The sequence below is a fragment of the Octopus sinensis genome, linkage group LG5 (assembly GCF_006345805.1).
Source record: "Octopus sinensis linkage group LG5, ASM634580v1, whole genome shotgun sequence".
Classification (NCBI taxonomy): Eukaryota; Metazoa; Mollusca; class Cephalopoda; order Octopoda; family Octopodidae; genus Octopus; species Octopus sinensis.
The window spans coordinates 81759871-81776786 of record NC_043001.1 but is presented as its reverse complement, the minus strand read 5'-3'; the positions used below and the strand labels follow the sequence as shown (position 1 = coordinate 81776786).

Genomic DNA, 16916 nt, shown 5'->3' with positions numbered 1-16916 from the left:
CATATAAGAAGCATGCAGCACACACTGTAAAGTGGTGGGCATTAGGAAGGGTATCCAACCATAGAAACCATGCCAAAACAGGAACAAATGGAGCTTGGACAGCTCTGTCCAACCCATGTTAGCATGGAAAACAGATGTTTGATAATGATGATGATGATGACAATTATGATGATAGTGATGATGATGCCGATGATGATAATGATAATGATGATGATGATGACAATTATGATGATAGTGATGATGATGCCAATGATGACAATGATGATGATGAATAATGCTGAATGTACTGAACAAGAATGTTGTACTGATTGCATAGTAGATGGATGAACATTGCATTGAACATCAGAGTCAGTCAGGTAAAGAGATTTTACTCAGAGTATGTGGAAGACTTTGAGATTTGACTGGAAAAGATGCTGAAAAATATGTAAGTTTGAAGAATTTGGTTTGCAGAAGGTCTTCCAATCAAAAGTTGATTGAAGCTATTGGCTGGGACACTCATATTTGTTTTGTATGCTAAATCTTCCTGCTTTTTACATTCTGAGTTAAAATACCACTGAAGTTGACTTTGACTTACATCCTTTTGAGGTCGATAAAATAAGTACCAGTTGAATACTGGGGTCAATGTAATTGACTCATCCCCTTCTCCAAGAAGCAGCCCTTGTGGCAAAATTTGAAAGCATTATTATTATTGAGTGAGAGAGCGGCACATGCCACCAAAGTGGCACTGAGGTACAAATATATGAAGCCCAGTATACCCATCATGACTATCTATTGGTCTTGCAAGTGGAGCCCAATTAGAACTTTCTTTAGATCAAGTAGCCTGTCCTGTTCAAAAGGGTTGTTTAAGGATGATGATGAAACACCCATGTTTCCAAGGGTGAATTATTCAAATCCCAATGAATCTCTCCTCGACTACTCTTGCTTGTGATCAGACATGCACATATCGTCATCCACTAAGGGACATGCTCAATCTCAACTAGTTATGGTCAAACAACTGACAAGCAAATCTGTGGTATTTGCTGTAGCCCAACTTTTACACCAAGACAAAAACATGCACATGTTATCAATAACAATCAGTGAAGGTCAGAAGCCATGAGAACCATTGCCTTGTATTGCATCAGCCATTGTCTTGTATTGCATCATCATGATCATCATTGTTGTTATTATTATTAGGGTGGTGAGCTGTTATTATTAGAGTGGCGAGCTGACAGAATCGTGGCCAGGCAAAATACTTAGTGGTACTTCGTCTGTCGCTACAGAGTTCAAATTCTGCTGAGATCAACTTTGCCTTTCATCCTTTTGGGGTCAAGAAATTAAGTACCAGTAAAACACTGATATTGATGTAATATCGACTTATCCCTGCCCCACAAAATTGCTGCCCTTGTGGCAAAATTTCAAACCATCATCATTATTATTATTATTATTATTATTATTATTATTATTATTATTATTTCCAGTTGTTTCTTAGAAAATTTTATTCCCAAATGAATAAATCTTACTATGGAATATATTAGAGAGAGAGAGGGGGAAGAGTGGAAGAGGTGAGGGGTACTGATTTCTTAACACCTGCACATCATAAAAGAAACATTAATAACAATAACAACTGCTGATAATTGCCTCTTTACATTCACATACACACACACACCCACACACAAGCTAAAGCGAGGAAACCTCTATGTAGTCGCTTGCCTCGCTAGAAATAACAGCCAAATCTACCCTCAAATCTTACCTTACCGCCTCACAAAAGGAACTTGTTGGACATTGTGATCCTTGCTCCCTTGAACATAGGTGCAGGGGTTGGGGTAGAACAAAAAGCAAAATAGACACGATGGTCATGGCTGGAATGCCTTTCATTATAGAACTTCTCAGCCAACATTAACCTGGGTCTAAATGAGAACAACAAAAACAACAACAGCACAAACATAGGTATTTGAGGAGTGTGTATAAAGCTATGGTTGCTTAAAGTTACTAGAGCACTTTAATTGGAGATGCGTTTATAATCGCCTTTATTCATTTATAGTCACACACCTGTGTTTTGTTGTGTATGTAGATATGTGTATAATGGGTGTAGAATTGCATATATTATCAGATCAGGGTGGATATCTGTGTGTGTGTGTATTATATATGCTTATGATAATACATTGGCACACCTAGGAGAACAAAATTTTTTTTTAATGTTTTTGTTTAGGTAACCAGTTTTCTCAGAATTCATGTGTGTGTGGATATACATGTGTGAGGTGTATATAGATATATATAAATGTATTTGTGTGTGTGTGGTGTGTTAGCAGCAGCAGTGGTATTAAACATCATTTTCCATGCTGGCGTGGGTTGGTCGGTTTGACAAGAACTGGCAAGGCCAAGGGTCACACCTTATATAGATGTGTGTGTGCGTGAGTATACTCTCTTTTTACTCTTTTGTTTCAGTCATTTGACTGCGGCCATGCTGGAGCACCACCTTTAGTCGAATCAAATCGACCACAGGACTTATTCTTTGTAAGCCTAGTACTTATTCTATCGGTCTCTTTTGCCGAACCGCTAAGATACGGGGACTGAAACACACCAACGTCGGCTGTCAAGTGATGTTGGGGGTGGGGTCAAACACAGATACACAACATATACACACACATACACATATATACGATGGACTTCTTTCAGTTTCCGTCTACCAAATCCACTCACAAGGCTTTGGTCGGCCTGAGGCTATAGTAGAAGGTGCCATGCAGTGGGACTGAACCCGAAACCTTGTGGTTGGTAAGCAAGCTACTTACCACACTGCCACATAAGTTACACACACACACATATAATATATATAATACACATGTGTATATATCGTCATCATCATCATTGTTTAACATCCACTTTCCACACTGGCATGGGCTGGACAGTTTGACTGAGGATTGGCAAGCCAGCAGGCTGCACCAGGCTCCAGTCTGATCTGGCAAAGTTTCTACAGCTGAATGCCCTTGCTAACACCAACCACTTTAAGTGCTTTTTGTGGGCCACCGACACGGGGGGCCAGTCAGGCAGCACTGGCATTGACCACGTTCACATGGTGCTTTTTACATACCACCGGCATGTCGGGAGTAATGGCATTGACCACATTCGGATGGTGCTTTTTACGTGCCACCAGCACAGGTGCCAGTTGACTCACTGGCATATATATATATATATATATATATATACATAAATAATGTGTGTGGTAAAAGTGTGGTAAAAGTGTCTGAACCACATGACTCTAGGTTCAGTCCCATTGCATGGTGCTTTGACCTAGTGTCTTCTGTCTTGTGAGTGAATTTGGTAAATGGAACCAGTGTGACAAGAGCCAGTCATGTATGGGTGTCTTTGTGTCTGTGTTTGTCCTCCCCACCTCTAACCCTAACCCTTAATCCCCTTGTATATATAGAAAAATTATGAGTTTGAGGTTATGCAACTGTCAGGGATAAATGGATCCGTAGGCACTACTGGTATATTACCTAACTATGTATAGGCCTTGCTATAAGGTTAGCAGTAGTTGATAATTTAAATGGTAAACCATGGTTTAATATATTCAGATAAGAGGAGAAATGGAGCAACAATTAACGATTAGAAGGTGTTCATTGATATTGAATGGTCATAGTTTAATTATAGTTTAAAATAGCATTTACAGCTGTTTCAGTTTGTTATTTTTGAGACAAACTTGCGTTTATCTCGTTCCATGTGACAAACATCATCAGAATGATTTGAACTTTATCAGAGGAATACAGGAGAACTAAAGTTGACATTGAATTTGAGCAGACTTGAAACTGAGAATTCTATGAAGTTTAGAAGAAGGAAATTTTCTTTGCGGTGCTTAGAATGGATAACGCTGATGTTTATGTGAAGAGATTTTGTTTATGTAAAAATAAACAGCAATAGGTTTATATATACACAAACAGCCTGTTAGTGATTTTTGAATTAATAAAATTCTTCTAACAATGCCAAAAGCATCACATTGATAAAATTCCTGGGCAGTCTCTGCACGCATTGTTTTTCCTTTCTATCTTTGATTTGTGTTTATAATGTATCCAATTTAATTAAATTTAATGTTTATAAATGAAATATCTTCACAAAATTTCCTCTGTAAAAACACACAATCAAACCATACAATCATGTACTATTTTTAGTGCCACCCTGATAAATTTTATTTGTCTATGGTTTTCAAAGGAATGTGAAGTCAAAACAACTTCAACATAATAAATTCTTCTGTAAATTTGCTCCACCTAAAACACAATAATACGTAATTTTAGAAAACTTGGGCGATCAGGAATTTTGGTCCTTCTTTCTCTTCCACATCAGCTCATTCTAGGTCAACCGACCATGTATGTGCCTAGTATTCCTTGTACTTCAAGCTGGTTGTTTTTCGTGCTCTGTCACCTGACCAGATGTATTCACAACTGTCATCAGTAAAGCATATAATTTTAGCATTAAAATATGCAGTTCTCTCTCTGTCTCCATATGTATGTTTGTCTATTTATCTATATGTATGTTTGTAAATATATGTGTATATATGTATGTATATATATATATATATATATATATATATATATATACACACACACATATATATATATATATAGAGAGAGAGAGAGAGAGAGAGAGATGTATAAGTAAATGTGTGTATACATCTGTCTATATATATATCTCATCATCATTGTTGTTTAAAGTCCGCTTCCCATGCTAGAATGGGTTGGACAGTTTGATTGAGGGCTAGCAAGCCAGAAGGCTGCACCAAGCTCCAATCTGATCTGGCAAAGTTTCTACAGCTGGATGCCCTTCCTAACGCCAGCCACTCCGAGAGTGTAGTGGGTACTTTTTACGTGCCACCAGCACCAGGGCCAGTCAGGTGGTACTGGCAGCAACCACACTTGAATAGTACTTTTACGTGCCACTGGCATGGGAGCCAGTCAGATGGCACTGGCAGTGACCACACTCAAATGGTGCTTTTTATGTGCCACAGGCATCAGCCACACTCGAATGGTAGTTTTTATATGCCACCGGCGTGAAAGCCGGCCCGCAGCATTGGCAATGACCACGCTTGAATGGTGTTTTTTATGTTCCACCGGCATGGGATGAGTCAGGTGGCACTGGCATTGACACAACAATGACTTCTCTTGACTCAACAGGTCTTTGCAAGCGCAGATTATTGCCCAATGATTGAAGGGTACTCTTGAATGGGCCGGTTATGCTGCACTGGCATAGGCCAAGGTTACAGTCTCGCTTGGCTTGCTGGATCTTCTCAAGCACAGCGTATCCCCAAAGGTCTTCGTCACTTGTCATCGCCTCTGTGAGGCCCAACATTCAAAGGTCGTACTTGACCACCTCATCCCATGTCTTTCTGGGTCTACCTCTTCCACAGGTTTCCTCTACTGCTAGGGTGTGACACTTTTTCACACAGCTGTCCTCCTCCATACACAACACATGAACAAACCAACAGTTGTCTCTCTTGCGCACCACATCTGATGCTTCTTATGTCCAACTTCTCTCTCAGGGTGCTTACATTCTGTCGTGTATGCGCACTAACATTACACATCCAACAGAGCATACTAGCTTCATTGCTTGCAAGCTGACACATGTCCTCAGCAGTCACAGCCCATGTTTCACTGCCATGTAGCATGGCTGTTCGCACGCATGCAACATACAGTCTACCTTATTTGAATGAGCTCTGTCCATTAGTTGTTTACAGCCTTTAGCATTTAAATCGGCCATATGTGGCCCAAATATTCAACCTGTTTCATGTTCAAACTGGCCAGGACCAGCATCTCACACCTACCCCACAATGTTATTCTGAAAGTAAACCATAGCACCATCAAAATCTCAGTTATGAGATAAGTAATGATTAATTCAAAACAAATGTGGATAAATAAGCATTATATTTCACAGAATAATCAGAATGCTGAAGGGTTAGCTGTATTATCTCTTACTCCACCTTCACTCATCCCTCACTTCTCGTCTGCTCACCTTCCTACTCCACATTTGCTTATCCCCCACTCCACTGTTGTTTGTCCTCCATTCTGCCTTTACTTGTCCTGCACTCTACTTTTGCTTATCCTCCACTCCACTTTTGCTCATTTTCCACTCCACTTTTGCTCATTCTCCACTCCACCTTCACTCATCCCCCCCGCTCTGCCTTCACTCGTACCTTCACTCATCCCTCACTCCACCTTCGCTTGTCCCTCACTACAACTAACGTCACTCATCTTCCACACTGCCTTTTCTCATCTCTCATGTCACTTTCCCTGCACCATCTGTCACTCGACTCTCACTCACTTGAAACACTCACTCCACCTTTCACTCAATCTACTCTCATCGCTATCTCTGTATTATAACTTCTTTGAACATCTCTCCCCTCACTACTGTTCCCCTTCCACCCCCCACACTGACCAATGACATTTCCACATACTGCAATGATATAATATCAATTGACTGTAGCAGTTTAAATATTTATGGGACACATCCTCCATAATGTCTAATGATTTGCTGACCTATGTATATATATATGTGTGTGTGTGTGTATTGTGTGTTATTATCTCTGTGTGTGTATATATATTTCATGTAGGAATAGATATAACCTCATATGATTTGTCTGCAAGCTGCAAGAACCCGCCTCCATCCTTCAATCTCTACAAACATTTCTCTGCTTAAAATTAGTTTTGGTGTCTCCTCTCAATAATCCTTGTTTATGTCAATTTTTTCATGCTGGCATGGGTTAGGTGAGTCTTTCCTCAGCACAGCCGCTAACCAGTTGTTACAGTTCAGTGTTATCTCCCCTGCCTGGGGTTCAGCCTCACTTCTTCCTCCCATGTCTTCCGTTGTCTTAGCCTTCTGCAGTTTCCTTCCACTTGGGTTACTTGGTACCTCTGAATAAAAAAACTACCAAGCTCTAAATGTGGCTGGAACCTATGGAAGAAGTAGACCCAGGGAGACGTAGGATGAAGTGGTGAGAAAGCATCTTCAAATGCTGGGCCACATTGAGGAAATGACAAAGAATCAGGAATTGTGGTGATTTGTTGTACTTGAGTTCCCTGGGCATGGAAACATTGAAACTCCAACATCTGGCAGCTGACTTGGCAGACACCCATAAAATTATTAACCATCTTACAAACAATAACTCTGAGCACCTTTTCAAACTCCACCTGTCTAACACCCGTGGACATGTTTACAAAGTCAGAAAACAGCACAGCTCCCATGACTTTCGGAAACATTTTTTCACGCTAAGAGTTGCTGAAGTATGGAACAAACTGCCGGCATCAGTTGTTAGTTGTCGGAGCACTGCATCCTTCAAAACTTCCATGCTTCCTGAGATTCGCCAACACTACACCTGATTTTCTCCCCTCCATATACATCCAAGCATGTATCTGACTCATACACTGTTCACTTTCCAGACATTTGTACATTACTGCATATGCTTTATATGCACTTTTGACAAGTTGTGGTGCACCTGAGCACTGTATACAATAATTTCATTATCAAGATGCATCAAGCTAAATAAAGTTGCTGTCATCCATCCATACATACAGGCTTGTCCTTTATAGGTGTTGGGGCCACTTAAAATGCACTTGTGCCAGTGCTGTGTAAACGCACCTGTGCCATTGACACATAAAAGCATCCAGCACACTGTAAAAGGGTTGGCATTTGGAAGGGCATCCAGCCATAGAAACCATGCCACAAGAGACAAGTGGAGTCTTGACAGTGCCTTGGCCGACCAGTCAAACTATCCAACCCATGCCAGTATGGAAAATGGATGATAAATGATGATGGTGGTGATTATCCAACTGACTGGATCTGTCACAATCTAGAAAAACAGCAGGGTTTAGATAAGGATTTTGAAAGAAGTATCTACAAAATTAGTTTTTAAACCTTTTAAAGCAGGGCTCAAAGAGGTCCATAGATAAAAAAAAAAAGGGTGGAGAACCACTGATTTAACATGTTGATTGACCAATCACTTGGTTTGTTGTTTGTCCATCAAAGTTCTTCTGTTGCTGTTTGCAACCTCTTCAGTGACTCATGCCTCCCTATTCGCTCTAAGGCCTGCTTTCGTAGTTTCATTATCATATGCCAAATCATGTTCTATATGTACATCTCTGAGTCCTTCAGTTCTCAAAACCTGTTGTCTGCTATTCAATCTCCTTATGTTCCTTGTTGTATTCTTCAATTTCAGACTTCTCATCCAAAATGGTGTTAACATAAACCGCTGTACCCTGCAGGGAACTTGTCTACATGCTGCTGCACTCTTTGGAAAAATCGATGTTGTTCGCCTACTTCTTGAAGTGAGTACCTCTCTCTTTCTTACTCTCTCTCCCTCTCACTATATCTCTGTTTTTTTTCTCTCACTGTATCTCACTATATGATTATAGTGTTGTCCATGGGCATCCAGATACTATGGACTACACTGATGATCGACTGGATGTCCACAAATACTACAGACTACACTGTAATCATCTCAGAAATACGGACTGTGATCTTAAAAGTAATGTGATTTGTGGAAACATGTGTAGCAATGTATTAAATGTTTATAATTACATCCTAGGATTACATTGTGTGTGTGTGTGTGTGTGTGTGTGTGTTTGCATGCATATATGTATTTGAGAATGCTGTGAGGGAACACCATGATTGCAGAATGCCAAAAAGCACAACTTCTGCTGAGCTGGACACATGAGATTTCACAGAAAACAGGTAGACCTGTGCAGTTGCCTCCTGTTATTGAAGAGATTGGAAAAGGCTACCCAGAATGCCTCTGTAATGAAAAGACAATTTAGTTAAGCAATTTTGGCCAAGATGGAGAAGGCCCAATCAAGATAAAATTGAAAGTGCTTTTTGACCATTGGTAATAGTCTGGTCCTGGTTGATACAGTGATAGTGTTTAGGGTGTTGCACTCATGATTGCAAGGTTTCAATTCCTAGACCGGGTGGTACGTTGTGTTCTTGAGCAAAATACTTCATCACACATTGCTGTGATCATTTTGGCACCAGATCTATGGTACACTGTGCACCTGTTCAGGCAATATATATATATATATATATATATATATATATGTATGTATGTATATAGTGTGTGTGTGTGTGTACACACATTTTTGATGAATTTCCTTTAGTTTTTGTCTACCAACTCAATTTACAAGACGGTGAATGGTTTGGGGCTGTAGATAAGATACTTGTCCAAGATGCCACTCAGTAAGACAGTCCACTAATGTACTGCTGGATACTAAATATTGAATACTAATAGAAAATGCTGAATAATTACCTTGTTTTCTGTATTCACAGTGTGGTGCCGATGTCAACCAATCTAACTCCTATGACCAGACAGCCCTTGACATCGTCAATCGGTTCACCACGGTACGAGCTGCTAAGGAATTGAAAGCTTTGTTGAAAGGTAGGCAAGCAATACATCTTTCTTTGGCCAGAACCATTGCTAACTTTATTCATTGGAACATACTATGTGCATATCTATTTTCAGAAGTAAACCACGTAGCACCAGAGGCACAGACAAACAGAAAACAAACATGGGTCACAAATTGCACTCAATGCCCTGACCAATAATTGGTGAGGAATTTGTGACCTGTTTGTTTTCTGTTTGTTTGTGCATCCAATGCATTTAGTATGTCTTTTTGTCCGTTTGTTTATTGCTATACATATTTGACTTCTGAAAATATTATTCTTGTAATGCAACAACACATTCCTCATTTTTGACCTATGTGTGTATCTATATATGTATGTCTTTGTGTTGATATATTTATATATGTGCAGGCAATATATTTATTTATGTTAAGGCAGCGAGCTGGCAGACATGTTAGTGTGCCAGGCAAAATGCTTAGCAGTATTTCATCTGTCGTTACGTTCTAAGTTCAAATTCCACTGAGGTGACTTTGCCTTTCATCCTTTCAGGGTCGATAAATAAAGTACCAGTTTCGCACTGGGGTCGATATAATCAACTTAATCTGTTTGTCTGTCCTTATTTGTCCCCTCTATGTTTAGCCCCTTGTGGGCAATAAAGAAATATTTGTGCAGGCACACAGGTATGTGTATGTATTGTAACCATCAAAACATACGTCTGTGTTGCATTGCTGTCAAGGGTTGGACAGTTTTGACACGATCAAATAGATCCAAGGATCTCATTGAGCTCTAGTCTCTGCTTTGACATGGTTTCTATGGCTGGCTGTCATCCCTGACACCAAATGTTTTAAAGCATGGGCCTGGATGGGTGTATTTTATATGTGCTACTGTCACTTGTGAGGTTGCCATGCAGCCTACATGACTACAAAACTCAAGTAGGGAGTTGGGAGGCAGCATTTATATAAGGAGATGAGGGTGTAGAATATGGGAAGATGGAGTGGCAAACTGGTTCTTGTAGTGGAGCAACGTGGTTAACCACTTTTAGGAGAGTCAGAATGATCAGTAAGAGCATCATCATCATTTAACATCCATCAAACCAGAGCACTTCATCAAGCTCCAGTGTCCGCTTTGCCATGGTTTTTACAGCTGGATGCTAATACCAACCTCTTCACTGAGTGTACTGGGTGCATTTTATGTGGCACCAGCACTAGTGAGGTCACCAAATACTTGTAAGATGAAGGAAAAGTCCCCTCAATTGGGATTATGAAAGAGAGATGGTGGTTTTATGCCAGGTGTTGAGATGCTAATGTATGATAGAGGGACAGGAACAAGTGTTACATGGCTACCCTGTATTATATAAGGGTGGATGGGCATGGCTGGAAAGAGAAATAAAGATGGTGGAGATAAGGTGTAGAGTGTTTCTTGAAAAACGTGTCTGGTCTTGGGGCAAGTATTGCCTTGCCTGGAAACAGGGAAGGGTTGCTGACTGGAAGGGCACCAAACCATAGAAAATCTGCCTCTTAGAATTCCACCTGACCCATGCTAGCATGAGAAATTGGACGTTAAATGATGGTGGTGGGAGTGGTGATGGTAGAATGCCATGTAAGTATGTGTATATATTTATGTCCCTTATCTTGACGTCGTTGTTGTTGTCATCGTCATCCTCATTTAATGTCCGTTTTCCATGCTGGTATGGATCGGACAATTTGTAGGAAATTGAATGAACTAATACAAATCTTCATCGAGGCGGCGAGCTGGCAGAAACATTAGCACACCGGGTGAAATGCTTAGCGGTATTTTGTCTGTCTTTACGTTCTGAGTTCAAATTCCGCCATGAGCAATTTTGCCTTTCGTCCTTTCGGGGTCGATTAAATAAGTACCAGTAACGCACTGGGGTCGATATAATTGACTTAATCTGTTTGTCATTGTTTGTCTCCTCTGTGTGTAGCCCCTTGTGGGCAGTAGAGAAATAGGTATTTCATCAGTCTTTACATTCTTAGTTCAAATTCCGCCGAGTTCGACTTTGCCTTTCATCCTTTCAGAGTCAATAAATTAAAATACCAGTTGCGTACTGGTGTTGATCTAATCAACAGGCCCTCTCCCCCAAAATTTCGAGCCTTGTGCCTAGAGCCAAAAAGAATATGAATCTTTGTCGTACAGCATTTTGGCTGTTAGATCAGCCCTGTTGTCTCCTGAGGTTTAAAAAGCATACAAGGGAAATTATAAGCACTAGTTTCTCAGTCTTTAGTCAGTACCACTGGTTCTTGGGTCTGTTGCTCTTCATGTATAATAAGGATGATTGGGTATCAAGCACATGTGGAATTGTATTCCACCAGTATTACCATTGCATGTGTGTTTTTGTGTGTGTGTGTGTCACTTCACTGTATTACAGTTTCTCGTCCAAAACAATATTAGTGGACTAAAATACCACCACCACAACTTCCACCACCACCACTACTACTACTACCACAACTGTTATTACCATCATCACCACTGCTATAATTACTACTACTCTCACTACGACTACCGCCACTAGCAGCACTACCACCACCACTACTACTACTGCCACCACTACCACTACTACTTTGCTAACACCACCACAACCACTGGTCCAAAACAATATTAGTGGACTAAAATACCACCACAACTTCCACCACCATCACCACCACCACTACTACTACCACAACTGTTATTACCATCATCACCACTATTATAATTACTACTACTCTCACTACTACTACTACCACCACCACTACTATAACTACTACTTCTGTCACTACTACTACCACCACTACTACTACTGCCACCACTACCGCTACTACTTTGCTAACACCACTACAACCACTGGCACATCACCATTACAGGAATATCATCATAACTACTACTACTACTACCACCACAATCACCACTGCTGCTGCCACCACCACCACCACCATCATCACAGCCGTGAGCACATCAGCATCACTATTAGCATCCCCGCTAGCACATCTCCTTTCTTCATTGTCTCAATGTAAAACCATTGCACCATCTCCACCACCACCACTGCCACCATCACTACCGTTACTAATACCACCACTACTACTACCACCATCACCACCGTTACTAATACCACTACTACTATTACCGGCATCAGCACAAAACCCACTACCAATACTGTCGCAACCGCCACCGTTACCTAACACTGCCTTACCACCACCACCACCACCACCACTGCATCGAACATCATTTGATGTGGCTACATCAAAATGTTGGCACCATGTACCACTCTGTCTTAAAACATTTCCAGTGTTTGAGAGAGGAAAAACTACTGCCGCTGCTGCTGCTACTACCACCACTACTACTACTAATAATAATACTAATAATAATAATAGTAATAGTAATTATTATTATTATTATTATTATTGTTATTATTAGTTGTTTTAGCAATCATAATTACCATAATAATAATAATAATAACAGGCTTCCCAGATGTCTGTCCCTTGACTAGTGCCCCATCCCCAGTAACTTAGCCCCCCTCCCATCCTCCACCATTAACCCCCTCCTCTTCCTCCTTTCCATCCCCGTCCCCATTCCTGTAGTTCCAGTTTATATACATATATATATATATATATATATATATATATATATATATATATATATATTATATATATATATATATATTTATTTATTTATGTATTTATTTATTTATGTATATGTACATACATCGTTGGTTCGGTCCAGTAGATTATATAGTAACTATTATGAACTGGTGGCAATACATAGTCATCTCACTGTGCTTGTTGTTGTTGTTCTTCTCCCTCTTCCTCTCCCTCCACCTCTGTCCATGTTGCCATGGAAACTGATCAATACTCAATTGCTATAATTGTCTCACTTTCTAGAATAGTTTTGGTTCTGCTTTGAGTTTTTTTTTTTTGTTTCTTCCTTGGTTGTTTTTTTTTTCTTTTTACTGTTGTTATTTGCTTCCCTTTTTTTTCTATCCTTTTTCTCTCTCTTTGTCTGTCTCTCTCATAGGCACGTGGGTATGTATACATACATATATATATATGCATATATACATACATACTTATGTGTATATATACATGCATATATATGTATATGTGTGTGTGTATATATATATACATGCATATATATATATATATGCATGCGTGTGTATGTATGTATATATGTATACAGGCATATATGTGTACACATACATATATGTGTATATGTGTGTGTATATAGATGTATATGTAGGTAGTTGTATATGTATATATGCATGTATGTGTATAATTATTCTTTCCTTTTCTCTCTTCTCTCACTCTTTTCCCATTCCCTGTTGTTTTCACATCTCTTAAGGATACTTGGTTCATAGACATTTTTCCTCGTGTCAAGACATTAGACCTTCTCCAGCTCACTCCATCTACTTATGTCTAGCCGACTGTCCAGCCAGCCAGCCAGCCGGCCCTTTCTCTCCCTATATGTGTTTGTGATTGGTTTTGTTATTCTGGGTATTAATAATTATTTTGAAGGCATTTCATCTGTCTTTATATTGTGAGTTCAAATTCTAAGTTGACTTTGCTTTTCATTAGTTTGGGTTCAATAAATTAAGTACCAGTTGAGCACTAGGGTCACTGTAATTAATTTACCCCTTCTTTCTTACGAACTGGCCATGTGCTGAAATCTGAAACCATTATCATCATCATAATCATCATCATAAAAGGTGGTGAGCTGGCAGAACTGTTAGCACACTGGTTAAAATGCTTAGCGGCATTTCGTCTGTCTTTACGTTCTGAGTTCAAATTCCACCAAAGTCATCTTTGCCTTTCATATTTTGGGAATCAATAAAAGAAGTACTAATTGTGGATTGGGGGTTGACGTAATTGACTTGTCCTGTCCCTCGGATTGCTGGCTTTGTGCCAAAATTTGAAACCAATAATATTTTAAAGAAATTTCAATAATGTGGTGCAGGAGTGGCTGTATGGTAAGTAGCTTGCTTACCAACTATATGGCTCCGGGTTCACTGCATGGTACCTTAGGCAAATGTCTTCTACTATAGCCTTGGGCCGACCAAGTGGATTTGGTAGATGGAAACTGAAAGAAGCCTATTGTGTATATGTATGTGTGTGTATGTATATATATATATATATATATATATAGCTCTCCTGTGTGACCCTTCTGTCCGGCATTCGCCATGATAGATCTCTAGCCACTACACATTCTTTATTTTCTCTCCTTGTTTCTTTCTGTGTTCCTTTCTGTGGAAGAGCATAGGCTCGAAACGTTAAAGACTTTTTCACTTCCCAAGCGTTAAGCTAATACATCTGTTGTCTACACCACCTGTCTTCGTCTTTTGTTTTTTTGTGAATATATATATATATATTGTGTGTGTGTCTGTTTGTCCCCCCACCATCGCTTGACAGCTGATGTTGGTGGTGTTTACGTCCCTATAACTTATCAGTTCAGCAAAAAGAGACCGATAGGGCTTACAAAGAATAAGTCCTGGGGGCAATTTGTTCAATTGAAAAGCAGTGCTCCAGCATGGCCACAATGAAATGACTGAAACAAGTAAAAGAAAAAATACTACTTATTCGCAGATGGTGTAGTAACAATGCCCTTTATTTTGCTAATGGTAGAGCCAAATTTATTTTAAAATTAGTTTTAGACTTGGACTTTAGTTTTCCCCTAATGGCTTGTTCGGCCTGTTGCATTGATTAAACTGTTGACCTCCTTTATTGCGATATTTAAGTTACAGTATTCTACCTTTGCTTCAATTTATTTTGGAAATAAGGAAGCATTTAGTGAAATAACTTTATTAAGAAGCTGGCGTTTGGAACAAAACTGTACATGAAATTTTGATGGATGGTTCTAATTTATATCACTTTAACCTTTTTGTTACCATATTTCTGTTGAAATAGACAGTTTTAGTGAAATAACTGTTATTACAAAGCTGGTGTTTGGAACAAAAATGTACATGAAATTTTGATGGAAGATTTTAATTTGTATCACTTTAACCTTTTTGCTAGCATATTTCTGTTGAAATACACCGTTTTTATTACAATTAATTTGGAAAATCCTGAAGAATTTTAGTGAAATAACTTTAGTATGAAGGTGGTGTTTGGAACAAAAATTTACATAAATTTTCAAGGGAAGGTTTCAATTTATACCAATTGAAAATGTCGCTTAAAATCTTCCCGATTCTTATATGTAAATTAGGATTTATTTTGCATGCTTCAATGTACTTACAAGTTTTTTTTCTCCTCTAAATATACTCTGCTGAAATTACGGTGCATCTAATATGACTGTGTAACTTTTATGCCAGTAATCACCTCCAGAAAACATATGTTTGACCCTTTAGCATTTAAACTAACCATATGAATCCTATAACTGCCCATGAGAGTCTTCTGTAGTTTGAGGGTTCTAACTCTTTGTGCTTGTTTTTATAAACTACTTATATGAGCTTTGTCCATTAGTTGTTTTAAAACTTTAGCATTTAAACTTGCCACATCCAGCCCACATCCATTTTATGTTCAAACTGACCAGATCTGGCCTCTCACACTTACCCTACAACATCATTCTAAAAATAAACAATCACAACACTGAAATCTAGAAGCCAGGTGATAATGCATAGTTAATTCAAAACAATGTGAATGCCGTAAATCCTCGAGTATAGTCCGCCCTTGAGTATAATACGCAGGGGATTTTTAGGGGGCTGTACCTCTTAAAAACCTAAACCTTGTGTATAATACGCACCCTTTCTCTAACTTGAGTCAAGGAGGTCTATATAACATCCTTGGTTTGTAAAACTGTATATGGTAACGTCCTTTATTTTTATTGCATATATAACATAATGCAAACGTGCAGCTTTTGTGTGCATTTTGTTTGCAGAAAATAAAGAAATAACAGTAATAATGTTTAATAAATGTTGCTTGCTGCAAGTTATGGATGATTCTTTTCTGACTTCATTGCTTTCAGGCTTAGCTTAAGGTATTTTTGCACCCGACATCACAAAATGCGTCTGAATAAACATTGCCGGACAGCAAATAGAGACTCAGACATTGCTTAGAAAATATCTTTCATTTTTAACCTCGTATATAGTACGCACTAGGGATTTTGGACTTTAAATTTTGGGGGAAAAAATGCAGATTATACTCGAGGATTTACGGTAAATAAAAAAGCATTACCTTTCACAGAGTAATCTGAATGTCAAAGGGTTAAAATGAAGAATTGCAGCTAAGCAAAAAGCTCATAGCTAGAGTGATGTGCTTTTAAACTATGATACATACTGAAACCTAGAGATAGGCTTCAATGAACTTGGTAAAAAGCCATTTGCCCTAATGTATTGAAATAATCAGCGAAAGTCCCTACTTTATTCCACTGCCCCCCTTGTTCTATATATTATAGTTGCCAAACTGAAATCTTTCAGATTCCTAACGAATTTGTACTTTTGATTAGCATTTGAAATAGTCATTAATTTTGACCTTGTTTATAGGAGCTACTTGAAAGGCTATCGCAGGAATGGCTGTGTGGTAGGTAGCTTGTTTACCAACCACATGGTTTCCGGGTTCAGTCCCACTGCGTGGCACCTTGGC

General features: G+C 39.1%; 1 protein-coding gene across 3 annotated transcripts in view; it reads left to right on the top strand.

Moving 5' to 3' along the window:
• The window catches only part of LOC115211584 (caskin-1), a 377873-nt gene that overhangs the window by 174378 nt on the left and 186579 nt on the right, over window positions 1–16916 (top strand). For all 3 annotated transcript variants that reach the window (XM_036502777.1, XM_029780142.2, XM_029780143.2), the window contains 2 exons: window positions 8177–8285; window positions 9280–9388. In XM_036502777.1, coding sequence (XP_036358670.1) covers window positions 8177–8285; window positions 9280–9388 — 218 coding nt within the window. The remainder of the gene's footprint in view (window positions 1–8176; window positions 8286–9279; window positions 9389–16916) is intronic.